At 37.6% G+C, this 27,574-nt stretch overlaps 1 protein-coding gene across 2 annotated transcripts in view; it reads right to left on the bottom strand.

Moving 5' to 3' along the window:
- The window catches only part of cpt1a2b (carnitine palmitoyltransferase 1A2b), a 50,266-nt gene that overhangs the window by 10,382 nt on the left and 12,310 nt on the right, over positions 1 to 27,574 (bottom strand). For both annotated transcript variants that reach the window (XM_042505752.2, XM_088069466.1), the window contains exons 6-17: positions 26,893 to 27,030; positions 25,795 to 25,872; positions 25,443 to 25,550; positions 24,882 to 24,969; positions 23,848 to 24,043; positions 18,338 to 18,526; positions 17,787 to 17,892; positions 15,679 to 15,795; positions 3,218 to 3,382; positions 2,001 to 2,129; positions 1,000 to 1,155; positions 13 to 126 (exon numbers count right to left, since the gene is read on the bottom strand). In XM_042505752.2, coding sequence (XP_042361686.1) covers positions 13 to 126; positions 1,000 to 1,155; positions 2,001 to 2,129; positions 3,218 to 3,382; positions 15,679 to 15,795; positions 17,787 to 17,892; positions 18,338 to 18,526; positions 23,848 to 24,043; positions 24,882 to 24,969; positions 25,443 to 25,550; positions 25,795 to 25,872; positions 26,893 to 27,030 — 1,584 coding nt within the window. The remainder of the gene's footprint in view (positions 1 to 12; positions 127 to 999; positions 1,156 to 2,000; positions 2,130 to 3,217; positions 3,383 to 15,678; positions 15,796 to 17,786; positions 17,893 to 18,337; positions 18,527 to 23,847; positions 24,044 to 24,881; positions 24,970 to 25,442; positions 25,551 to 25,794; positions 25,873 to 26,892; positions 27,031 to 27,574) is intronic.

Below are 27,574 nucleotides of genomic sequence, written 5' to 3'. Positions count from 1 at the left end.
TGCGTCACTCACAGGGCCGAAGCCTCCGCCCAGCGATATGAATTCGGGGTGGTTCTTCAGGTCGAACAGCTCCATCTGCTGAATCGGGGTCTGACTGGTGGAGAGACGCCACGGCTCCGACAAAACCTGCGACGCGAGCAGGAGAGAGAGAAAAGAAAGAAAGATTATATTCTGTCACCAGCTGAGTTTACATCACAGATTTGTGCAAAACTTAAGCGATATTTTCCTAAATTTCGATAAAACACAGATGACTGCGTTTCCACTGAGTGATATTATGCAACTTCTCTCATGATAACCCGCCAGTAACCATGGCGAGTTTTTTCAAAAGTGGCGTGTTTCCATTAGGCGTATTTTGTATTCACACTAGGGCCGCAGCTATCGATTATTTTAGTAATCGAGTAATCTACCGATTACTCTTGCGATTAATCGAGCAATGGGAAATGCGCGCTGAAATGTTTTCATTTGATTACTTTTGCTTGATTAAACGGTGATAGTGATACACAGAGGAGAAAATAAGACAGTCCAGGGTTCCTTCTAATGAGTGAGCAACCATAACTGCCTTTTCCTGCAGAAAAATCTATATTTTTATTGGTAACAAAAGTGCAAAAGTCTCTGTGAAGTGAGCAGTAATAATCAACTAAACCTCAAAACTAAACCCATTTAGTGCATTTAACGTCGACCATATTATTCTGGGTTTTAATGAGACAAACATTTTTTGAAATGCATTATATCCATCTAATCTAATTTAGTGCATTTAAGTGCTATAACACCTTCCTCTGGGGTTTAAAAGTATTAGGCCTATACTTTTATTTTTTTAATGAAGCGGCGCTCTAGTATCCAAACACCTGCTGCACACACACCTGCTGCACACACACCTGGTGAAAACACACACCTGGTGAAAACACACACCTGGTGCACACAATTTGCGCAATTTGAGGCTTAATAGACACCCGCCTGCTGAGACAGTCACAAAAAACTCAAAATAAACGAGAAGCTCACCTCTTTGAGGAAAGGCGAGTCCACGCCCAGATATTTGGACACCACGTACAGACAGAAGAGGTGTCTGTCGATGCCGGCTCCGGTCATCGCCATCCGATAAAGGTTCTGGTGTCCTTCTGAAGCCAGTCGGAAGAGACGTCTGCACTGATCGTCTGTCTGTCAAACCAAACCACACATTTAACCCTTTAGGGACTGTGTTTTGTCTGAGTTGATGCATGTGTCCTAAATGTAGTCCAGATTGTGTATTTGAGTGTAATCAGTGAATTTGCAGCTCAGCTCCTACAATAAGTCTAAAATACACTGTGGAAACTAAATAGTTACATTCAGACTGTTCAGGTCCAAAAATGCTCCATTGAAACCCATTCAAACTGACATTTTTGATCCCACAGCCATCAGAGCAGAAAAACAGGACTTGTATTATTTCTGGGTGTCATTCTGGGCTTTTGACTCTGAATTTGTCATTTTGACTATTTTCCACCTGATGAGGTCATTTTGACCATATTTGGCAAATGGAGGAAATACATGCTATTTCCACTCGGTGACCTGTCACCATATCCCAGACTGTGATCATAAAAAAATCCACTTTAACATAGTATATCAAAAATAATTAATTTTTATAAATGTTTTTTGCATCCACAAACACAGTAACATCATAACAAAAACCTAGCATTTAAAGGGTTAAAATTCTGAAAATTAATGAATATTTGATTTTTTTATTTATAATTACAACTGATGCTGGTTAAAAAAAATCAATACGTAGAAATTAATTTTAATGTAGAATATCTTTTAAAGCTCGATTTTAAAGTGCATTTTGTGTGCAGAGCGGCATGAATTTATGAAATTTACCAGAAATAAAACACTAAATTGAGTGATGGTGAAGAGTAATTTTAGCTGTGACAACATGCTGTCTCCTGAAGTTTGAGCAGATTTTGGGATCAGCGGGAGGATCTTTTGTTTTTTATGTTTTGAAGAAGAAGCAGAATGAGGGGAGCCGTCTGTACCTCTCCGCCCTCCAGAGCTTTGACAAAGGCACAGCTCTCGTTGGAGCAGGACCGTACCGTCTCCGTGCGGCCCTCCCTGAACAGACGGGTCATGGACGCCTCGTAGGTCAGACAGAAACCACCACGATCCTGATGGAAGAAAAGGAGGATGAGAGAAGAAGTGTGAGAGGAGGACGGGAGAAGAGGAAAGAGATGCAAACATGTGATCATAATTAAGTCACATTAGGATTGCAAAGTTAATAAAAAGAATGATTAAAAGCAAAAGTGGCTGACATAATTTAATGTTATTTTTGTTGTTATTAATTATGGAGATTTTAAAAATAAAATAAATAAATAAATAAAAATAAATTAAATAAAATCAATAATAATTAACTGGTTTGGCCGAAACACCAAACTTATTTAATAACCACAACAACCACAAAATCTAGCCAGGAGTTCAACGGCCCACAGCCCAGAGTCTGTAAAGTCCCCTTCAGCCTCTCTTACTTCCTGTTTTTCCCTAAAGTTCTCCGTCTAACAGAGACTAACAGCCTGACATAAATCCATCATCATGCAACCAACTGCAGCTACAGCACTTAAGCACCGGAGAGGGACCTAATCTTTTATTTTTATTTTACCAGAGGGGCAAACAACTTAAAACAGCTGCATTTTGTATTTAATGTACCGTATATTTTGAAGGAAAACTTGTCAGGAAGCATTTTTCCTTTAAAAAACACTTGACATTTGTTTTTCAATTTTTCAAGAATAATAAAATATTTGTATTTTTTACAAAAAACTGGCACATCATTTTCTTTAAAAAGTTTTTGTGTTTGTTTATTTTAAAACATTCCCTCCAAAGACACGTTTTCCCTAAAAATCACCAATTTCTACTACAACTACAAAATGTAAAAACAGAAAGTGTTGTTGGATTTAATATTGCAGATGGTCCTTGAACACCTCGTGTTATTATGCAGGTTTCTGGAACAAAACTTTAATGAAACTTTCAGGGTATATTTAGTTTTCCAAAACTTTTCCCAGCCTGGAAATTACTATTTGCAAATTCCATGACTTTTTCGTACAAACGGGTCATTTTAGATCCTCAACTGGTGGAGAATAATGTCCGAATGTCGCTGATGGACAATATCGTTATTTTGAAACAAGTCAATTCACTTCATTTCCAGGACTGACATGAATAAGTGAAACTCCAGCTCCGCTCCGCAGTGTGTGGTGTGTGTTACCCTGTAGTACGCCAGCTGTAAGCCGATCTGTATGAAGGCGTCGGGGCTGATGCGCAGCTTCTTGATCCGTCCTTTTCCAAACTCTCGGAAGGGAAACACGTGACAGTCGACGTCGTCCGCCAGCGCCTGAGCGACAGCCAGAGAGCTGCACACCTGAGCCTGAACCTGACGCACACAGACGAGAGGAAGAAATGGGACAAAGGTGATTAATATTAATTTCACCAACATGGCATGTAAAGTTTGTTTCTTTTGGCAGCGAGTCAAGTCATCAGAGTTGACACACGGTGCTGCGAGGCAGAAAAAGGCAACGATGAAGGTAATCAGATGCAGCCTGCGGGCGACGAGTCGAGCGTGAAACTACTGTGCACGCTCTTTTCTTCTTTCAAGTGAAGAAGACATTTTTTTGTAATGCGAAATTACAGACAAGCGATAAAAACCTTTGATCTCAGGCTGCCTCCAGCACCTCTCAGTACATGTGTGTAAAAGAAAAAACCGAGAAACTAACACATGAAGTCAAAATACGAGGAAAAATGGCCATTTATGAAAATATAAAATAATACATATTCGTGGTAGACGGGCAGTTGCACAGTGAATAAACTGTCAGCAGGAAGCATTTACGGCTGTATCTCAAAAAATCTGAATATCATCAGAAAGTTTGTTTTTCTTCCTAATTTAATTTTTTCAAGCCTTTTTTTGTTTTTATTTTGATGATTATGGCTTATAGAGTTCATGAAAATCAGAAATCCAGTATCTCAAATTATTAGAATATAAAATGAATATAGAGTGAATTACTGCATCAATGTGGCACAGAGTCGGTCAACATGTGCAGCACAGCCCTCAGTTTGTCTGTATTTTTGGGTTGGGTTTTTCCTAATATTTTGAAATTTATTTTATTTTTTTATTTACAATTTTCTAAGTTTAGGCCATAATTATCATAATCATAACAGGAAAAAATGCTTGAAAATTGTAGTTTATGCAATTAGTCTAGGATATATATATATATATATTTCCCTTACTTAAATAACTGATGGCAACATTTAAATAAAAATGAATAAATAAAAATAACACCCTGAGGCTTTACAGAGTAAAAATATTCTCCTATGGGGACACCTTCTTTGCAGTATTTAATTGATCAATTTTATCAGTGAAGATTAAAATAAAATGCTATGCAGATCATCTGCAAAAGGCTCAATAAATATCAGCCCTTACTTTGAAGTTTCTCAACTCTTTCCATATATTTTAATTCATAAGAGCACCAGATTGAACTCGCAAATAAATTCATTAATTCACTGACAACCGGCTATTGCGGCCCTGAAGGACCGTCCATTAGCAGCTTTCCTCCTGCTCTCTCTGCAGGAGAGAGCCAACGCAGCCAAAATGGCTCCACTCACTCAAACAAAGGAGAACACTTCCCTCATAACATCCATTAATATTTCAGTAATGCTATTTCTCACCAATAGTGAAAGCATAGATGAGTTTCACTTTGAGTCCTGGGCAGAGAGGGTAATGTTTAGAAAGCACAGAGCTTCCTGCTGCATGACTTCTGTGACACTTCATAAAAAGATGAAAAGAAAAGTTTTGCAGCTGTTTGACCACAATTAATAAAATAGTGAAAATATTCGCTGTTTGCGGTTTCTGCACAAATACAAAGCAACACTACATAAATATCTGATTTTGAGGAAAAAGACCCCTGATAATGATTCTCCACAAATGACTACACCCAACATCCATCGTCTCAAATGCTGGCTGGCCCAGAGCTCCTGCAGCTGAACGTTTACAAGAAAGTGGTTACAATGATTAGACCTGGGACTGTTGATGCTTAAACGTCAAAACACCTTAGCTCACTGTCTCAAAATTAAGCCCAAAAAATCTCAGTGTCAACCTGGATAATAACCTCAACTTGAACAAGTATGTAAACGCAGTTGTCCAGTCCAGTCCAGTCCTGTCCAGTCCAGTCCAGTCCAGTCCAGTCCAGTCCTGTCCTCGAGTCAGGAGACTCTCTGAGATCAGTTAGATTTCATCCCATGACTCTAAATCTAGAAACTGTTGGGTAACATTAGCTATGTGATTCTAACAGTTAGCCCTGTCGCCATGTGACTCTGCCCCAGCAGCAGTCTAATGATAAACAGAGAGAGGCTGAGTGAATCAATACGCTGCACATGGCTCTACAAGGAAATTAGATTTTAACCTGTTTTAAACAGTCAGTTGCAGAGAGTTGGACAAAATTAATAGTTTGTGAGAAATTATCAGAATTTGTCTGAATTTTTCCTGTAAAATTATATCCTTCCCTTTCTGCTTAACACACTAACCTGCAGTTTTTTTCCCCTTTAAAATACCCAAATTCAATTTGCACTTTAAATGTAATCCCATAAAAAACAGAGTGTGTGAATTTTTTTTAGAAGTTTCTGATAAATCTGCCTGAAGCACAAGTTGTGATTAGTCACTCTGTACATCAGCACGCACTTCCAATAACACACATGACTGCAGGCAGAATTTGTCACAAACTTAAGAAATCTCTCTGTGCACTTTTCCGATTAATTTCTGACTACGTGCAGAAAACCTTCTCATGTTTTTTTTTTTTTTAACAGATTGAGAGATTGGCAAAAAGGATGATGGGATCACAAACACAAAGCGGAGTCAGGAAACAGTAAAAGAAACAGGAAAAGCAGTTTTGGAGACCGCTTCATTTAGTTCTGCGTGATTAATGAGATTTACTGCACACAACCCAACACAAGACCAAATACGTTCAATCATCTGGAAAAACCCTAGATGTGCTGTAGTAAAAATGGACACACGTTCACATATTTGGAAAATGTGCTGAGGGAAGGAGCCAATTTTACCGCCAATTGTTCACTGGTGCAAACCAGTGAACAATTGGCGGTAATCTTAGATTATCGCCCCCATCTGCTTTCAGGTGAATGTGCGTGTTGTTTTAAGGTACCAGACATGTTAATACTTAAAATATTTAAGATATAATCAGCAGGATTTACCTAAGAAATAATGCATACATAGGTAATCCCATGCAATCTTCACTTATGCCTCAGTGTTTAGCTGTACATCTATCTGCAGACGCTCTGCCATCTGACTGGATTTTCTTATTTTCTGTGTTCGGGACATTTTTGGGTGTTTACCTCCAGAGCTCTCAGTTAAGGCTTTATAAAAAGGTAGCGACCAGGTGCCCAACCTGAGAAAAATTCACCCATGTTCACATGACCGTGACAGCCCAGGTCAAAGTGACCTTTGACCACCAAAATCAAATCAGCTTATTGTCGAGTCTAAGCGGACGTTTTTGCCAAATCTGAAGAAATTTCCTTACGGTCTTCATGAGATATCGTGTTCACAAGAATGACAGATGCAAGGTCACAGTGACCTTGAACTGTCAACCACCAAATTCGAAACACGTCATCGCTGAGTCCAAGTGAACAACGGTGCCAAAATTAGAAAAATCCTGTTGGTTCTGAGATATCACATTCACCAGAATTGGAAAACTAACAGACAACCCAGAAACATAATTCCTCCAACCTGAAGACATGGATGTTTTGTAGAGACCTGTCAATCTTTTTCCAGTGCTTTTTTAGGCTCAAACAGGTTTTGTAACCATTCTTTGTTGCATTTTTTGGTTTCAAATGAGGGTGTTTTGTAGCAAACTGTTGGTATTTTTCCAGCAATATTTTAGGTATAAACATGGTTGTTCTGTGGCGGCCTGTTGGTGTCTTTTTATGGGCTTTTAGGCTACAAAGATGGGCGTTTTGTAGCGACTTGTTGCTGTTTTCCCACTGGGTGTCGTTTTATTGGCTTATTAGGCTCCAAACATAGGTGTTTTGTAACAACCAATCTGTTTTTCCAGCAGCTAATTAGGCTCCAAACATGGATGTTTTGTAGCGACCTGTTGATGTTTTTCCAGTAGATTTTTAGGTTTCAAATGTAGGCGTTATATACCAACCTGTTGATGTTTTCAGAGCGTCTTTTCAAGTTTCAAATGTGTTTGTTTTGTAGCGACTTGTCTGGGTTTTCCAGCAGCCCATTAGCCTGCAAACATGGGTGTTTTGTGGCGGCCTGTTGGTGTTTTTCTATTGGCATTTTGGCTTCAAATGTTGGTGTTTTGTGGCAGCCTATCTGTGTTTTTACAGCAGTTCTTAAAAACTGGGCCACGGGCCATGATTCACCCCCAGGCCGGACTTAAACAGGCCTGACTTATACGTACACAACACACAGAGATTTTAAACAAACATGTTACGTGAACCGCACATCCAAAGCAGAAGTGTGAGCCAATGTACACAGAGTCTGAGACAGGTTTATTCCTTCACTGCTTATCAGCTAACTTTCTTTAAATTGTCTCTCCATCATGTGGTCTGACATTTCGTCACTCGCACTGAGTGTACAGGTATTGTTTTTAGAAGCAGCTCTGTGATTCAGAAAGCAACTGACACTCAAGCAATGATGCAGCCTGCTGACAAACGCAGGGCGTGCTCCGATCTGCGCAAACTGAGAATAATCTGTACTCTGGACTTCCTCATTCATGTCCTTCAGATGACTTTTACTGTGAGGTCAGCAGAGAGGGTAAAAACAGCAAAGACGCAGACTCAGTGAGAGTTAAAAGGTGAGCGCGGAGGGAATGACACAAGGCAAAGGTATCAGTAAGACCAAATTTCATCAAATTTAACCTGGAATCATAACTCCAGCAAGTTCGCAGCAACTAAATGTCTATAAATCGGCACAAAAATCATGAAAAAGGAAGCTAATAATAACTGCAGAACTTGCCTCTGAATCATCACATTTTTAACTTTTCTTTATCATCACAGTAACCCAGTAATAATAACTGTCGGTACATGCATGATTACACTTCAGACTAGAGCTGCCAGCGGCTGATTCAGCAGACATTAACTGAGGAATTTTGCCCCGAGAGGGAAGCACATTGTCACACTTCAAAAAAAAAAAACTCTGCTTCACAGTATCGACCGCCTGCTTTTGTGGCAGGTTGCCAAAATTCTGTCCAATAAACTGTAAACTTAAACTCCATGTGTATTCGGATCAGTAAAATAAAGCACTACTTAGAGAAAATGCAGCTGTAATTGTCATGAATCAAAGCACAAAGTGCAATTAAGGACGTGTAGCAGCTAAAGTACAGTTAATACAGGGGTGCATCAGGAAAAATACACTTTCATTCATACAGTATGTGTGACTCATGAATGCCAAGTTTGTAAAAACATACCTACAGACCTACAGTATGGATTAACCTTGAGGGCCCGCTTTTATATTACATACACTCCATTTCAAAATCAAGCTTTAAAAAAATATATATATTATGAGTTCATAATTTTTACTTTCATTGAGTTTCCCCCCCCAACATCAGTCCTAATCATAACTATCAAATATTAATTTTCAGAATTTCTACCCTTTAAATGCCAGGTTTTTGTCATGATGCCACTATGTTTTTAAATGAAAAAAAAAAGTCTACATGCAGTTTTCGTGGGTTTCAATGGAGCATTTTTTGACCTTAACAGTCTGAATGAAACTGTTTACTTTCCACAGTGTATTTTAGACTTATCGTAGGAGCTGAGCTGGAAATTCACTGACTCAACAAGAATACACAGTCTGGACTAAATTTATGCCATATGCATGATAACAGTCAGAATTATCAATAAAAGGAAGTATGAAAAGCACGTAAAATGTGTCAAACAGTCCCTAAGGGTTAAGGGCCTCATTTATCATGTCAACCTGTTTTTTTTTTCCCAGCAGAGAAACTATTTTATTGCCCTGTTCTTGGTATTATGGGGCTTATTAACATGCTGTGCCTTTGCAGTGTTTTTACGTCACAATATGCACTTTTTTGTTGCAGTGCTATATATTTAATACGTTTTAGGTAATTGCCATTTATATTTGCAATATATTTTATTTCATCGTGCCACGAGCCCATGTGTTCACATTTTGTGAAATAAAATTCAATATGTGCCAATTAACTCTGAAGTAATGATTATGGAGAAATCTGGAGCCCGTGGCTGAGCCGCTGACGTATACTGGAATGTGCAGGTCTGTGTTCGCGATGCCACAGAGAGAAGATTTTCCCATGGAGGACGACTCATGATACCGACATTTTACAAGAAAAGACATTTGTCAGTGTCGCTCAACATCTGTAGGGTGTTTACTTTGGTCTTAAAGCTTAGAGGTTCCCCTCTAACAAAACAGAACAGGAGCAGCTAGTGTGGCAGCACCTGCTTTTTTTTCAATAACTCACTAAAGGTTTTTCCTTTTGGGCTACGGCTCCATTTTTTTCGAGACCTTTCTCTGTTTGGCATGTTTTTTGATGTTTATTTATTATTCCTGGAGTTCCCGCCCTCGCTTTGTCTGATTAAACACTTTGTAAACACCTGTTTTTAAAGGCGCTATATAAATAAAGTTATGATTACTATTATTACTGTCTAACTTGCAAATGAATCAATTTATTGCAACAATTCGGTAACTAGACGTTAAACAGGAAAACCGGGTCTCTGTCTGAGGTTTAGTCACTGAAATGTTGCAATAACTTGATTTATTATGAAAGTCAGACAGTGTGCAGGAGTTTGTCTGCAAAGAGATGACAGCCCTACTTTAAACACATGCAGGCATGCAGGCACTGAACACACGTGCACTTCTCTGCAGGTTTAACACTGCTCGTTATTATTAATGTTTAAAATATTCCATTCACTGCAACATAATGAGGGGAAAATTAAACAGAAAGCAATTAATAGACTGTGACTCAAGATGAAACTGGCGTCATTTAAAGGTCTCCCTAATGCACGCCTCAACAGACGTTCCTCCTGACAGGTTCCTCTTCCGTGTGCTTCGGTAGCCACATTATAAAACCAACCCGGCGCTCAGGCAGTTAAAGGGAAAATCCCGGCCTCTCCCCTCAGCGGAGCCCACGCTGAATAACTTGACAGCAAGAACCACGGGACTTTTGCCACAGGAAACCACCTCTCAGCTCGCCAGATCAGAGCAGAGTTTGTTTAGTTCACATCACTTATTGACATCTACTATCACTGATCTGCAACCTGCAATCACTGAAAAAAAATAACTGTCGGGTGAGTTTCTGCTCCAAATGAACAATTAAACGTTTGTGTTTGCAGCTGAAATAGCTGAAAGCTTGCATCGCTCTTTGGAGCATTTTCACTTTTCTGTTCGTGATGAGAGTGAAAGGAAAATGTAAGACTTGTTGGACCACGAGGGACAAAAACACAGGATGAGGTTGTAAACTTGGGTCATTCGTTAATGGTTTATCAGTTTCAGCTTTATCATTTACCGAAGGGGAGAGATTATAGTTTTCCGTATTTTCTGTCACAAATATATAAAAGTAAACAAATAAAGTTATAAAGTCTGATGTTCATATTTAGCGTGTCCAAAGTTTCTAATAATGAGGTGAACGTATGCAAAGGTAATCTCTCTTCAGAACGTTCTGAATACCTTGTTTCTAGGGCTTTAACCCTTTAACTGCCAGATCGACTGTTTGGTTGAGCACATTTTGAGTACCGGCCGACCGATATTATCGGCCGATATTTAAGACGTTTAAGCCGACACCACTTTTAACCGTGAGGATTCGTCCACTGTGAGCTGGAAGCAAACTCACGGCTCTCCGGCTCTCCGGCTAAGATTTCAAAGATTTCAAAGTGGTCGCCGTGTTTCGGTTCTTTAAATGAATTCAAATTAAGACATTACTTTGACAGCCCTAGTAAAAACTCGCAGCGAACTAACAGGGGACTTTAGCCGTGCATGCTGCTTTTAAATATCCCCTCTAAAGACGAACCGCCTTCAGTTAAAGACACATCGGATCACCGAGTTGTAATAAAGAAGCAAATCCCTGCCGAGTCACGGCACGCCAGCACAGGTGGTCTCCTTCAACTGCAGAATACGAAAAATACTGTGCGCCTCCCTCCGCCCAGTGGTCCCACAGTCTTTGTCTTTGAACTATCAGGATAATTTCATACCATGTTTTCCCTCCGGCTGACAGACTCATCCTCTGTCACGACATCTGTTCCTACACGCCAAATAACTCAGAGGAATTTAACCCCCCCAGTTTCATGCTTTCACAATGAGCTGCAGCTGAGTGTAACAATATTCAAATTTCTGTGACAAACACATCTGTGACTGCTCATAATAATTTGTCACTGCTGAGTTGTGGAAGAAGTCACTTTTTTACCAAACTGGTTCAAAGGTTTGACGCTCCTGTCAAATACCAACCAGCCTCAAAAACTGCCTGCGGAGAAAACGATTATATTGTAGGTTAACCGTTCTGGATTACAGTAGATTGCATGTAATATTTTTTTAATCTATTTTTTTATTTAATTTAATTTGCTTTTTTAATTTTTTTAATTTGACTTAATTAAATTGTTTTTTAAGCTGTTTTTTTTGTTTAGATTTGAGTTGATCTGATAACTTGGGGATCACAACCAGGAACCCCCTGAAGTGTAAAACATCAGAGGTGATTATATTACACCACCAACACTAACTGGCCTTAAAAAACTGCCGGTGGAGTTAAATAAAAATGGTTTTTAATATATTGTATCTGTACTGGATTACAGTAGATTGCATTTCTCTCCTCTCGTTTTATGTCTGATTACTACTTAAAAAGGTTTAAGTGGAATTAAGTCATTAGCTGAAAAAAATCATCACATGCTGGGGCTAAACAGTGTTTATTCTATTAATTCAAATTTCACTGATTTTTGGGGAGGTTCTGTTCAGTGTTCATTGTTTGCATGTTATGTGTGGAATTTCACCAATAAACAAATATAGAGGGGAGTAATAATAGAGGGGAACACTGTGTGATAATGACACCTCCTCAGTAAGATTTTGGAAACATTGGCAGAGGTTTCCTGTATTTGTGAACATGGCTCATGAAAGTTTGTCGAGAATGTAAACACTCAGGGAGGCAGGATGTCAGAGGGGGGTGAGACGTTCTGGAGGAAAAACAATAAGACACTAGGTTCGGCCAAAAAGTAACCTTGAGGTCAAAGACAGGACAGCGATGGAAAAGAGGAAAAACCAAAAACCAAACCTGTAAATCAGCCACACTGAACCTGTTCTGCTTATGGGCCACTTCAGTAAAATGACAGGAGGCCAGGGGCCCCACACATAAGACCAGGACTTTAGGACATTTCTAGAATGATAGGACATTTCTCAGATTTAAGTACATTTTTAAGTTTTAGGACATTTTTAGGATTTCAGGGCATTTATTTGATTTTTGGACATTTTTAAGACTTTTCTATGATTTTGAGGACATTACTCAGATTTTAGGACATTTAAGATTTCAGGACGTTAGGGTCTGAGGACCTCTGTGGGGGGGTGTGGGGGATCCACTACTGGCACTTTTTTTGGAAAACATAACAACTCTGCCACTTTACGTATACTAAAAGTACAAAAACAATTCCCAGTGTGAATTTAATTATTTTTATTCTGAATCAGAATCCAGTTTGGGGCCACGTGGCACCCTCTCAGGGACCAGATTTGGGCCTTGAGCTGTAAGTTGAGCATCAGTGATGTAAATCGTTCCTCTGAGTCACTTTGAGGCTGCTGGATTGTCAGACTGTAAAAATGTCAAAGGTTGAAGTGGAATATTGACTCAGCCTGTTATCTTTAAACCTGATCTCGTTATGGACACCTGCACTTCTCATTTAACTTTTTGTTTATCTTGAAGCCAAATCCTTCAGTTGTTTCTTCATTCCCTCGAGCCTCTGTCAGCTCACACAGTAAAACTGAAACTAACATTTTTAATATTTGTTACATGTCGTCAGGCATCAAGAGGCTCATAACGATTTAATTATAAAGAAAGATCGAGCAGCATCCCGCCTCAAAGAGGAACTCCAAGCTGTTTCTTTTTGCACTAGAAACATAAGCACATAGATTCTCGTTGCCATGTGTTGTAATTAGGTGAAATGCTAACAAAAAACGTTTTTTTCTGCTTTAAGTTTGCTTTCAAAAAAGGAAAAGTCCAAATTCTTTGATTCTAGCTGCTTAAACATGAATGTTTTGTGGGTTTCTTTCCTCCTCTGTGACAGTAAACTGAATATCTTTGAGGGTTAAGGACAAAACAAGACTGTTGAGGACGTCATCTCAGGCTTTTGGAGACACTGATGGACATTTTTCACCATTTTATAATAATTTATAGACCAAACAACAAATGGTTAATCAAGAAAATAACCAATAGATTAATCAACAGTGAGAATAATCATTAGTGTTTAACTCTTTGAAACCTGGTTGAAAAGCAGTTTGAGTTTCTTAACTATTTAAATCTTCGAAATATTAAGCAATTTGGATGATTTCTTTCAAAAACAAGAGAGAAAAGACAATCAGCAGCTTTGAAAAAATGTCCCACAATATGCATTAAAAAAAGTTAAAGGTGGCCAGAAAATGACCTAAAAAAAAGCTTAAAGAGAGAGAATCATTAGAAGTTTTTCAAATAACTAAAGAAAAATACCAATAAATCTGTGTGTATAATTATTGAAATGATCAGAAATTCTTCTTCTTATTATTATTTTTAATATCATGTTTATTATTATATCTAAGGACTGCTTTTCGGGTTATTTCCTGGTTTTGTTTTTTAATTTTCCTTTTGTTGTTTGGTTAATTTTAGGTAATTTTCTTTCTCTTCAAACTCTCCAAAATGATACCGCCAATGAAACAGAGAGTAAAACTGAAATAAAACCTCGTCTGTGATTAATACTGGTTGTTTTTTAACTGTAGCCTTTTTAACTTCACGGGGCTTTTTTCTTTTGCGTGGTTTTCTGAAACCTGAACCTGCAAACCTGCGTGTGTGATGTGTCATGGTTGTCTGTGCAGGATGCGGTCACATCGTCCTCCTCCAGAGGAGCAAACAGCGTTTTGTTTTCTCACCCAGGAGCTAAAAATATGATCATTTTATTTCTTTCTGGCACTTTAACACAATACATTTCATTAAGATGAACTGTAACTGACAGTATATATTTTTTCTAACGTTTATCCAGTGGGAAATTCAACTATATGTTCATGATAAATCCGTGATGATTAACCCTTTGAAACCAGCATCAACGTCACTTTTCTTGAGTTGTTCTGATGCCTTTCACAAGTATTTAAACCCTTGAATCCAGAGCAAATTGGTTTGATTTCTTTCAAAGATGTCCCCAAATTGCAAGGGATTGGGAGATTTAGAAAAAAATAAGTATATTGTACATATTTATTTTACTGAATTATCTTTTACACATTTTCTTGTTTACTTGTTGTTTAATTTATTTTTTACTCCTTTATTGTTTGTTTATTTTGTGCTTATTTTCAGGTAATTTTCTTGTATTTTTTTGACTAATTTCTTGCTTTTTTGGAATTTATTTTGTTTTATTGTTCATGTTCTTCCAATGTTATTAAAAGACATTAGGCTGATTTTCCTCTTACTCTGTCTTGCACTGTTTTTCTTTCTTCTCGGTAACGTGACGATGAATCTGAAGTGGTTCGTACGGGCAGGTCAGCTGGGAATAACTCTGCATGATCTTCATGTCACACTGAACAGCACTTGCAGCCTTCGAACGTGTTCCCGCTCTTACCGGCAGGCTCAGGAAAGAGAGCGAGATTTGCATACGACGACGATACAATGACAGCTGAACATGAGCGGTTTGTCTGGTCCTGAGTGACTAAGAGGACACAGAGCCCTCAGGGGCTGTTTGTACATGTTTGACATTTTTGATCCCACAGCCATCAAAGCGTAACAACGACTTCCTGCCTGATGACATCATTCTTTACCATATTTGGCATATGGAGACAATACATGCTCTAGCAGGAAGTAGGTGACCCGTCACAATCACTGTTGCTGCTAATCATTGTGATGTTCCCAGGCAGTCATCAGCAAAATATAAATAAAAATAAATAAAAATTTTGTGTGTTTTTTTTTCATTTTTAATCTAAAACATAGTGGCATCAAGATAAAAACCTGGATTTTAAAGGGTTAATATTCTGAAAATTAATGAATATTTGATATTTATGATTAGGAGTTTTGGTTAAAAAAAATAACCCAATGAAAGCAGAAAATTATATCAATGTAAAATATTTTTAAGGCTTGATTTTGAAAAGCACATTTTGTGTGCAGAGCGGCGTGAGTGTGAGTATTTGACACTGCACCAAAAATGAATGTATAAAAATCAATGTTGCTGCTGATCATTGACATAACCTAGGCTGTGATCATCATCATTTATGTTGGTTTTTTTCATCTAAAAACATAGTGGCACCATGACCAAAACCTGGAGTTTACAGGGTTAAAATTCTTAAAAATTAATGAGAATATGACATTTATAATTAGGACTGTTGTTGGTTAAAAAAACCACTCAAGGAAAGTAGAAAATAGGTAAAATGTTTTTTAAGGCTTGATTCTGAAAAGTGCATTTTGTGCGCTGAGCGATACGAGTGTGTGTGTTATTAAAGCGGGCCCTAAGGGGTTAAACACAGACAGTGTCTCAGGGTGTGTGTACCTGTGAGGGGATGTCCCAGGCCAGTCTCTGGGGGTGAGGCAGTGAGCGGTCCACATCGCCTTTACAGTGTCCGTCCTCGGTGTATCCCAGCTGGAAGGCGTCTGTGGCCAGAGTGTACTGCCGGAGGGAAAGCATCACGTGAACACACAGAAAACAAAACGCTCTTAAAGGACTCCACTTCTGCTCATTTTCACGTATGTTTACATGCGTTAGTGTTCAAAGACGGACATCAAAGACCTCGTTCCGACTGATGTGTCTTATCACGTCGTCTGTGCTGCACGCGAACGCACCGCAAAGACCACAGACGACCGGCGAGCACGTACAACCTGCGCCCGCATGAGTCGAAATAACTCTGCATGTCTTGTCTTGTCTGTACTTGTGATTCAAAAAAGTAAAAATTCAGAATCACATTCTGTGTATGTGCTTGTTTTCATGTGGCAGAGTTTCTACAGCTCAAAGCTTATTTTAGACGTTTTTTAGACATTTTCTGCTTACATTTTCTCACTTTCGCTGGAAAATGTAAAGTTCATTGGTAATGTAGGAAAATTCCACTTCTGTCTCGACCAAAGAGCTCAGCGGGGGAGATAATAACGCTTATATTGCAAACAGTCTCACAGCACTCAGCAGCCAACATGGCAGCCTTTAGATCTTATCTCTGCACTCATACCATCAGCACCGAACACATCCCAAATCTACTCGAGGAAATGAGTCATCTTCCTCCAAAGGCTCTGCAGACCCCCGACGCCTCGGCTCTCTGCATCACATATCAAACATTTATGACATTTGATCCTGCTGCTGCGAGAGAATCGCCGTCTCACTCAGCTGCATTTTTTCATTACTGAAAATGAATCGGAGAGAAGAATACGGATAATCGCAGCATTTGCAGGGCAGCTGTCAGGTGTTGAACAAACATTTATCTTTCAGAGGGATCTTTGTGTGGATTATGGCGTCACAGGAAACGACTCAGCTCGACGACTGAGGCCGACTCGTGTCACAAAGTGCAGACGAACTTCTTAAAGCCATTCACAGGCCGCAAACCAAGAATCACTTTTGGCTTTTTTTTTTGCAACCTTGTATTTTTTAGTAACCATGATACTAAACTGAACATTTTCAAACAGCAGCTGAATTTTTCTTCTGTTTTTTTAACCCTTTGAAACCTGAGATAATTGGAAAACTTCTCAAAAGACATTGGAAGAAGGCAATAAGCAGCTTAAGAAACAGCCCAAAAATTTGCAAAAAAATGCAAAAATGTTAAAGAAAATAACCCAAAAATAAGCCAAAAAAAGAAAAAGTTAAAAAAGAGAAACAAAGAAATAAAAAGAAAGTTTAAAAAACACAAAAAATAACCTGGAAAAAATACTGTAATTGTGTAACATACGTTGAAATATACTAAGTTTATACATTTTTAATGATAATTAAAAATATACTTTTTCCTTTGCTTTTTTCTTTTTATCTTATACATTTTCCCTTTTTTTGTTGCCTTTTTTAGTATGTTTTTGAAAGAAATCAAACCACTAAGGTTAAAAATGGCTGTAGCGTGTTGTCCAGGACGTTCTGAGGTGGATTTTCAAAATTAAAGCCCCTTAAAAATGCCTCATACGACCTGCGTGTGCTCTTAATCCAGATAGCGTTTACCGGGCTGATTGCACTGGTATGATCACACGCACCAAAGCGCTAAATAAACATGTTATTTTCCACCAAATGTAAAACTATTGATATCTATACTGCATATACTGTGGCCTAAAGACACCGAGATGTTGTTTGTTAGTCACATGACGCGCCGCGCTGTGCTGCAGCACCAGTAATTGGATGCTCAGCAGCTGCGGCGACGGCAGCAGCTTCATCATCGTCTGTGCTGCTTTCTTTCTCTCTAAGTATTTCTTCTACAATCAGCATTTTCTCGGAAATGACTCTCTCACTGCGCACAGTTTCACTCTCTTCAGACAAACAGAATGTGACGCTCGTAATCAAACACACACGTGAGACCAACAAAAGCCCATGAACACACACACACACACACACACACACACACACACACACACACACACACACACACACACACGCAGACACACACACACACACACACACACACACACACACATACACACCTCCCAAAGGTGAGCCACGGTGGGGGCATCGGCCCAGGAGTGCTCCGCGTTCAGTCCGCTCTTCCCGTTCTTGTAGATCACGATGGAGAAGGATTTATCAAACCACCTGAAGGACGAGAGGAGATGGAGATGAGAAAATGTTACTTTTATTAACAAAAAACAGCAAAGAATTTAAGAAATAAAAGATAAACTAATAATAACCCTCCCGATTTGATATTAATATGTATTGTTTTTGTTTGCCTCTTTTTTCATTTACTTGTGTATCTATATTATGATTATTATTATTATTTTCTTTTATTATTATTATTATTTATTTACTTATTATTTTCCATCATTGATTATTATAATCTCAGTAGAAATGATCTGTGCTCTCATGTATGTTTGTGTTCTTGTTTACTTGACAAATATGGTTGAATAAAGTTGCAGGACAAAAATAAAAATAACAATAAAAATAAAAATAAAAAAAAATTTTAAAAAAATTAAATAAAAAAGCAGCTGCAGTCGAAGATAACGAATGACTGTGTGCTGCCGCAGGGGTGTGTCCTGCTCACCTGTCATAACATTTCCCGTGGAGCAGCGACTTGGCGTAGCGGTCCAAATTTCCCGCCGGGTCGTCTCCCCTCATGCCCTGCTCTTCATTGTCCAAAGTGACAAAGAAAGCCGCCCTCTCGATGATATCCAGGGATCGCTTGTTGATGCCAGAGCTGAAGTACTGCTTCCTCATCTGGGACCAGGGAACTCTGGGAGAGAGGTGACGCACGCACAGTTCAACATTCAGGCTCCCCACACATTTTCATGGACAAAATTTCAAAACTTTTCCAGGACTTTGCAAGGATGCAAAACATTTCTTTCATTGCTCTTTCTTGTTTATAATGCAGTACATTTTTCTTTTCATCCCTATTTTTTACTTTACTGTAATGAAAATCAGTGGCCTTATGTCTATTTTATGAACTTAAACACTGTTTAAGGTGAACAAATAAATTACCAACAATCATGAATCTCAAGAAACAGCCAAAATGTCTGGAGTACCACAAGGATGTGTTCGTGGCCCCCTCCTCCTTCATCTTTATTATGCTTATAAAAAAATTGTAAAAACACAAACACAAAAACTTCAACATCAAAAATAGATAAAACACCCCCTAAAATTCAAAATTATAATTAAAAAAAAGTTTTAAAAGGAAGAAAAAACACCTAAAAGCACCTCAACGTTATGGACAACTAGGTCCAGAAGATTACTGTAAATATTGATTTTATTACAACAAAATTCCATGACTTTTCCAAAACCTTTAGGGATTTTTACTAATTCCATGACTTTTCCAAAACCTTTAGGGATTTTTACTAATTCCATCACTTTTCCAGGTTTTACATGACTTTGGGAACCCTGAACATTAGACTCATGACCAATTTCCTTTTTCATCGGAACAAAACATGCACATGCACACTCACACGCACGCACGCGCACACACGCGCACACACACACACACACACACACACACACACACACACACACACAGAAGTGTAACAAATCACAAGTGCTCAGTAAAAAAAAACAATAAAACATTAGGCAACAGACAGTCTCAGAGTGCAGGAAGTTCATTAAAGAGGAAACTGCAGATGTTTTTAGAGGATTAATCTGACGTAACTGAACTCTATCAGCATCAGCATTTTTGGCTTTTTTTCAAGAGGGAGCTGGTTTCACTCCATTCTCACTTTGTCGTGTTTTCAGAGTTAAGTTTTCATCTCACGAGGAAGACACTACGGTAAGAAGGCCTGAAATATTGCAAATAGACAATAATATTGCAAAGCCATTTAAAGTTGAATGCCCCTTCCTTCAGCCAAAAGTGCTTAAAGAGCTATTCATTTTATTATTTGTCAAGTGGGCAGACACGAAGGGAGAGACAGAACGAGGGGAGAAAATGACGAAACTTTTCTGATGAACAAATGAATACAACCAAAACGCTGTCACTCACTGACGCATATTACGTCGTTACGTCGTCAGCTACAGAAAATTTCATTAGCACTATTACTTTTCCAGGCTTGGAAAATGTGATTGTGAAATTCAAAAACTTTTCTAGGTTTTCCTTAAAAAAAAAAAAACAACCTCTTGCTCGCTTTGAAAGCACTGCTATCAACGAGAAAGGGCTGACTCATGAAGGTGAAATGAGGAGTAATTTATATGTTACCTCCTGACGCTGCACGTGTGTCTTTTTTCTGTTTAGGTAAGTTGTGATTTTTGAATATCCTTTGCTGAGGTTTAACCGTTCCCTAATTTGAAATGACTGGGAATTTTGCAAAAAATGAGTAAATTACCTGAAAATTAGCAAAAAAACACCCACCAAAAAATCAATAAAAAGATAAAAAAATTTATTTTTTTTAAGAGAAAGGAAACAAGTAATCTGAAAAAAGTGTTTTAAAATACTATTGATTTTGTAACATACTTGTCAATATATAATTATAATAATTATGAATATAGTTTTCTGTCTTATTTTTTAATAATTTTCTAAACCTGCTCATTTCTTTCAATCTGTGGGTCAATTCTTGCCTTTTTTCCTATGAAATTAAACCAATCTGCTTAGTTTAAATATTTGTGAAATGCATCTGAGCGCAGCTCCAGAAAAGTGGCATTGATTCAGGTTTCAGAGGGTTAAAAATCAAAATGCTTCATGTGTTTCCAACGTTACCACACATTCCAGAGTTTATCGCTTCCCGTTGGCATCGTTTCATTTCTGTGATTGATCTGTTATTACACCTGCAGTCTGACTGAAAACAGACTCGGTGTCGGCCGCTCTGACGGTCTGCGTCACAGATCACATTCATGTTTGACGTCATCTCGTCACGTATGAAGAAATCAGAGCAGTGGGAAGCGGCCGCAGGAAGCGGTAACAGTAACAGTGTGTGTTTGTGTTTCATGTGTGGCTCTCGGGAAAGGGAACCTGCTCTCTTATCGCTCCTGATCGTCAGCACAAACACACTCAGGCTCAGAACACACACACACACACACACACACACACACACAACACACACACACACACACACACACACACACACACACACACACACACACACACACACACACACACACACACACCCTGCTTTCCCTCTCCCACTCACAGAAACAACTCACTCAGTCTATTTTTGACACCAGTTTTCTCCCTTTTTCTTCCTCTATTTCTTCCTGATTTCTCACTCGTCTGCTATCTGCCCTCGTTTGTGTTCTTTTCTTCTGACCCAGTTTTTTTAACAGTACAACAGATACAAACAGCGACATGCAGAAATAATAACATAATAATAATAACTGTGTCTGTTGTGGGATGATCTGCCTGAGGATCTCCGGGTCACTATTTTCTTTTAAATCATTTCTGAAGACTTATTTTTATCAAAATGCATTCCTATCATTTTTTAAATTGCATTTGAGTCTTGCACTGCTCTGTTTTTACTTTAAATTCAACCTTTTTTTCCTTTTCTTTTGTATTTTTTTGCTTTTTACCTTTTTTTCTGTGTTTTCTTTGTTCCTGTCTTCTGTGGTTTTCTGTGTAAAGCACTTTGTAATGTTGGTTTTTTAAATATGCTATAAAAACAAATTTATTATTATTATTTAAAAAGGCAATCGGCAACTTGGCACAAAACATCCTGCAAACTGGAAAAAAAGAAAGTAAAAGCTGACCAGAAAAAAAGAGAGAAACATTCTAAAAATTAATAATAATTTAGGGAAACATATATGTATAATTATTAAAATGATCAGAAATTAGTATTACTACTTTTTAAATTATTCTTTTCTTATCCTTCGTCTTATTATTATTATTATTATTACTTAATTTTTCTTGTGTAAGCTGATCCCTCACAGACTGAAAGAGTCGAACAGTCGAAAAAGCAAAATATTCTTTTCTTTTTCCAAAATATCCCCAAGAAACTACAGCGTTTGGAGTGAAAAAGCTGAGCGCCGTCTGAGCGAGAACATACGGAGTACGTTAACGTGATGACTTTTAAAACGCATAACCATGTATGTAGACTGCCAGATGTTTTTCTGATTTAAACTTCCTGGCTCCTGCTGTGACTCTCCGTCAGCATCAAACTACGCAGCTGATCTTTGATCTCGGCTCCTCTTTTATTTGTGAAGCTAATCTGGGGATTAGATAAAGTACACGGATTACAACATCAACCATCTGCAATAAACTGCAGAGTACGAACATGAGGCTGTGGAGGTGTGTGTGTGTGTGTGTGTGTGTGTGTGTGTGTGTGTGTGTGTGTGTCTGGGTATTTGTACTCTGCTGCCTCCCAGTGATCATCAGTCATATGTACACTCCAGAGCTACACACTAATACAATACACACCACATTAATATAACACACACAGTCACCACACACACACACACACACACACACACACACACACACACACACACACACACACACACACACACACACACACACTACCCACAAGTATCCAAAAAAACAGTAAAACAGGACTACAACTTTATTATTTTTTTAGCTTCTAAACTTCTCGAAAATGAAAAAATACATCTGTTTTACTTCTGTAATTTTATAAATAAAACTCAGGATGCACCGATTGTGAAATACTGGGAAGATACGGAAAAATGTTCGGGGGAAAAATAAATTAAAAAGCTGGGGCAAAAACAAATAATAATCAAAATTAAATATTTTAAATTATGTTAAAGAAAAATATAATGCTCTGCTGCCTCCCAGTGATCATCAGTCATATGTACACTCCAGAGCTACACACTAATACAATACACACCACATTAATATAACACACACAGTCACCACACACACACACACACACACTACCCACAATATTTCCTTTGACTTAAAAAAAAAAAAAAAAACAGTATTACCTTTTCCTTTTGCTTTTTTTTGCTTTTTTGCTTCTCAGCTTCTCGAAAAATGAAAAAATACATCTGTTTTACTTCTGTAATTTTATAAATAAAACTCAGGATGCACCGATGGCGAAATTCTGGGAGGAAACCAGATGTGGGAATCCCCAAAGGAAAAAAGATACAATATTATCACGATACTTTAATCAAAGTATGACATTTTTGTCATTTCAAATTCATTTTTTCCCCACTTAAATATTTTTTTTCTAGCATCAAAATGTATCTAGTGGACTGAAAAGAAATTAATTTCATTGTTCTACCAGGCAAAAAAAAGTTTAATTTGTACTTGCAAAACTAATAAGTTATATGTTTTTTTTAATCTGGGTAACGGTACAATTGTGCCACACAAAATATTGCAATACTTTGTTGTATTGATTTTTCCCCCAAACACTAGACTATACTCACACTGAAAATAATAAGTTCACTACACTATTAAAAAAAAAGATTTTTCATGAAAATCCTCTTATTCTGGATGTAATTTAAAATTTTAAATTAAGCCGTTTACACAAACTAACCAGCATGCACTAAAACAGGGAAAAAATGCAGCTTTTTTCAACTCCAGGATTTTGCCTTCGACTTTTAACTTTGAACCCCCTCGTCCTCTAATAAATATCAAATATTGGTTGGTTCCAGCTTCTTTAACCATTTGAAACCTGGAGCGACATCACTTTTCTATTACTGCTTTCAGACGCCTTTCACAAGTATTTGAACCTTTGAACCAAAAGTTTGACAAATTAAAAGAAAGGAATAAAAAAGCTTATGAAAAACTATGTTTATAATGCCCACAATAACATATTTTTAAGTCTTTTTTTTTCAGGTAAATTTATTCGTACCTTTTACTAACTTACTAGTTTTTGGGTGAAGTCTTCCACCGTTGCTTTTTGCCTTCTTACCATGTTTTTGAAAGAAATCAAGCCAATTTGCTCAGGATTTAAAGGGTTACTGTGAGAATTTGCTGATTTTATTTTCTTAATTAAAAGACAATTCTTGAGGTTTTAAACTGTTGGTCGGACAAAAGAAGTCACTTTGGAAATTGCGATGACCATTTTTCACATCTTACTGACTGAACGATTAATCATGAAACTAAACGTTAGTCGCAGCACACACACACACACACACACACACGCGACTATTTTCAAAAAGAACAAAGACATTCTGGACTGTTCCTACCTGTCTCCCGCCGTCAGCGCTCCCAGTTTCTCCTCTCCGGGCTGCGGGGGCGAAGGGTCGTCCAGGATCTTCTGGATCTGGTGCTCGATCTCTCGGGGGCTCAGCAGCCGGCCGGCGCGGTAAACCCACAGGCGGAAGAAGCGCCCCCTGTGGTACACCGCCACAAACTCACTGTCCTGCCAGTGCTGGAGCACATCTGTGGACCACAGGAGGATTCTTCTTCTTTATTTATTTATTTTAGGTTTTATTTACTTTATTTCCTTATTATTGTCACTTTTTTTGGCCTTTTTGTATTATTTATAGTGACATTTTGAGTCCTGCATCTTGTATTTTTTGTCATTTTTTAAAAGGTGCTATGTAAATAAAGTCGTTATTATAATTATTATTGCTATTATTATTATTATTAGTCAGGGTTCATACATATTTTTACAAACAAATATCCAGGTCATTTCCATGACTTTGAGGCAGATTTTAAAGATCATACATTCTCTGAAACTGATTGATTCTTTATTTATTTATTATATAATAGCTTTTTTTAAAGGTATATTTTTAAAAAATGGGACTGTTTGGTATTTATAGTGGTGCAAAAAGGAGGACACGTCATTTTTTTTTTTTTTTTTAGGTACCAGGGAGAGAATTTTTCTTTTTACTTTTTGTTTTTGGACTAAGGTGAGCGACCTTCGACTTTAATTTGCTGTTTTGTATTTATTTTACTGCTGATTTTTAAGGAAAAAAATGCCTTACAAACAAATTTTTCTTTTTTGTAAAAAATTTTGGACATTGTTAAAGAAACGGAAATGCTTTTTTTTCTGATATAAAAAAATGTTGTTTTTTTTTAACTTTTGGTGTTTTTTATGAAAACATGAATCTATCTTTTCTTAAATGTATTCATGTTTTCTTAAAAAAATAAATCTTTGAAAATTTCATTACTTTCCTGTATTTTTCATTGTCTTCCAAACCCTGATTATTCTGCAATACATAATAATAATATTAATAATAGTGTTTGTGCGTGCGTGCGTGCGTGCGTGCGTTACCTGTCTCGAGTCCCGGTGTGCGTGTCGTGTTGAACATCCTCTCACACTGAGCGGCGCACAGAGGGATGACGGTGCCTGGAACTCGACTCTGAAACACACACATCGAATATTCAGCTTTACTGTTTATTGTGACGTCCACAGTGTTTATTTACAGTATTTTCCACAGAAGACGTTTGTAAAAACACATCATGCAGACCACATCCTCAGAACAGCTGAGTGTTTTCCTTAATAACGCTGGTTAGCAGTCAGGTATCAATATTATGTGTTGAAAAACTGCATCGATTCTCAAAATCACTGTATCATTTCTTTTTGTTCATTTATTTTATTTATTCCCTTAAAGCTCCAGTGTGTAGGATTTAGGGGGATATATTGTCAGAAATTGAAAAAAATGTATGTTTTTTTTTTGTGTGTAATTGTCTTAAAATCAGATTTATTCTCAATAAATCACAAAAAGACAATTTAAACAGTCCGAAGAGCTGCTGAAATGTGTAGATGTACATCCATACAATAGTATTCTATAATCTAACTCACAGATTATTTAGATTATATACAGATTCTGACCGGTTTGAGTTCCTCCCGGTTGACCTTGCGGCGGTAGAGCAGCAGGGCGGTGATGGTGTTTCCTGCCCGGGCCGCCTGCACCGGGGTCGGGGTCACATACAGAAAGTCCTGGAGAACAAACAGGACAAAAGAATTAAAAACCAAAAAGTGAAGATTTGTGCTTTTAAAGACAGAAGAACAGATGGAGGAAGAGTAAAATGATCCAACTGTGATCAACCAGAGGAGAGAGTGAAGGTGAGACGGGAAGATTCATGAGACGACGTACAAACAGTCAAATTCAAGGTCAACTTTGTCCCAAATATCTTAACACAACTTTTCTCTCTGTAACACGGTAAAAAAGGCCGTTTGTTACCATGCCATAGTAGTTACTGTTGACCATGATGGGCCCGCGACTCCTCAGGTAGATGTACTCCTCCCACCAGTCGCTCACCTGGACACATCAGGACATTAACCCTTTCAGACTGTCTGCAGCCAAAATTATTTAAAAAATTAAGAATAAAAAAAATGATGCATTCATCCATATAGCATAACTTTAGACAAGATTGTATATTTTTTTATATTAATATCACACTTTTCAAAATCAAGCCTTAAAAAATATTACACAGTAATATGATTTTCTGCTTTCACTGAGTTTATTTTTTAAACTAACATTAGTCCTAATCGTAAATATCAAATATTCGTTAATTTTACAGAATTTTAACCCTTTAAATGACAGGTTCTTGTCATGATGTCACTATGTTTTTAGATGATTAAAAAAAAGAATTATTTTAAATATACTAAATGCTAAGTAGATTATTTTTGATTATCACAGCCTGTCAGTGATCAGCAGCTACATTGACTGTGACAGGTCACCTAGTGGAAATAGCGTGTATTTCCTCCATATGCCAAATATGGTCAAAATGACCTCATCAGGTGGAAAATAGTCAAAATGACAAATTCAGAGTCAAAAGCCCAGAATGACACCCAGAAATAATACAAGTCCTGTTTTTCTGCTCTGATGGCTGTGGGATCAAAAATGTCAGTTTGAATGGGTTTCAATGGAGCATTTTTGGACCTGAACAGTCTGAATGTAACTATTTAGTTTCCACAGTGTATTTTAGACTTATTGTAGGAGCTGAGCTGCAAATTCACTGATTACACTCAAATACACAATCTGGACTACATTTAGGACACATGCATCAACACACACACAGTTATCACAACAGGAAGACTGAAAAATTTTACTAAAGGTTAGAAATGTTGGCAGGATTTCTATTAGAAGTCTGTGAGCAGGATGAAAAATGTGCAAAAACACTATGAAATACAGAACTACTTTTAAATTTAAGCTTTGATTTGTAACTCGAAGAGCAAAATGCAGGACGGAGCTAAATATTCGATATGTGCAGAAATCCAGCAGTAAAGCTGAGGAGGCTGAAATGTTGTCAGCTGCTGTGTGATTAAGTTCACTCACATAGTTGGTGGCCCACAGAGCTTTGAGCTTCAGGTAGCGCTGCAGCCGGTTCCCTAGGTTCGACTCGAACTGATTGGCCAGTTCGGTCATCCGTTTGTAGTCCGGATCGCTCAGCAGAGGACGCACGGACTTCAGGTACTGACAGAGACACACAGAGCTGCAGATTTAACCTCTAAACCCTGAGCAGACTGGGTTAATTTTGTTTGGAAAATAGAAGGAAAAATGCAACCTGGCAAGAAATGTCCCACAAATTGCAAGAAATTTTAAAAATTATTTTTTAAAGCTGTGGAAAAATCTCAAAACATTTTTTTTAATTATCCTAAATTTATATTTGAAATTATTCAATGGGTTTATTATAGGAGAAATAGGCAATGAGCAACTTGGCAAGAAATGTCCCACAAATTGTAAGAAATTAGTAGATTTTTAAAATTATTTTTTAAAAGCTATGTAAAAAAATGTATTAACCTAAATGTATACTTAAAATTTTTACAAGTAATATGATTCCAAGGTTGTTCATTTGTTTTTGTTTTGTTTATTTTATCATTAACATTTTTTTACTTTCCTTTTGTTGTTTTTTAGTTGTTTTTTTTCTGTTAGTTTGTTTTGGTGGTTTTGTTCAAATTTTACGTAATTTTTTTTTTTGTTTTTGCTAAATTCTTGCTAATTTTTGGGTCATTTCTTC

This window comes from Plectropomus leopardus, chromosome 18 (assembly GCF_026936395.1).
Source record: "Plectropomus leopardus strain MGB_pleo_1.0 chromosome 18, ASM2693639v1, whole genome shotgun sequence".
Classification (NCBI taxonomy): Eukaryota; Metazoa; Chordata; class Actinopteri; order Perciformes; family Serranidae; genus Plectropomus; species Plectropomus leopardus.
The sequence above is the reverse complement of the archived record's forward strand: the minus strand, read 5'-3'. Positions and strand labels throughout refer to the sequence as shown.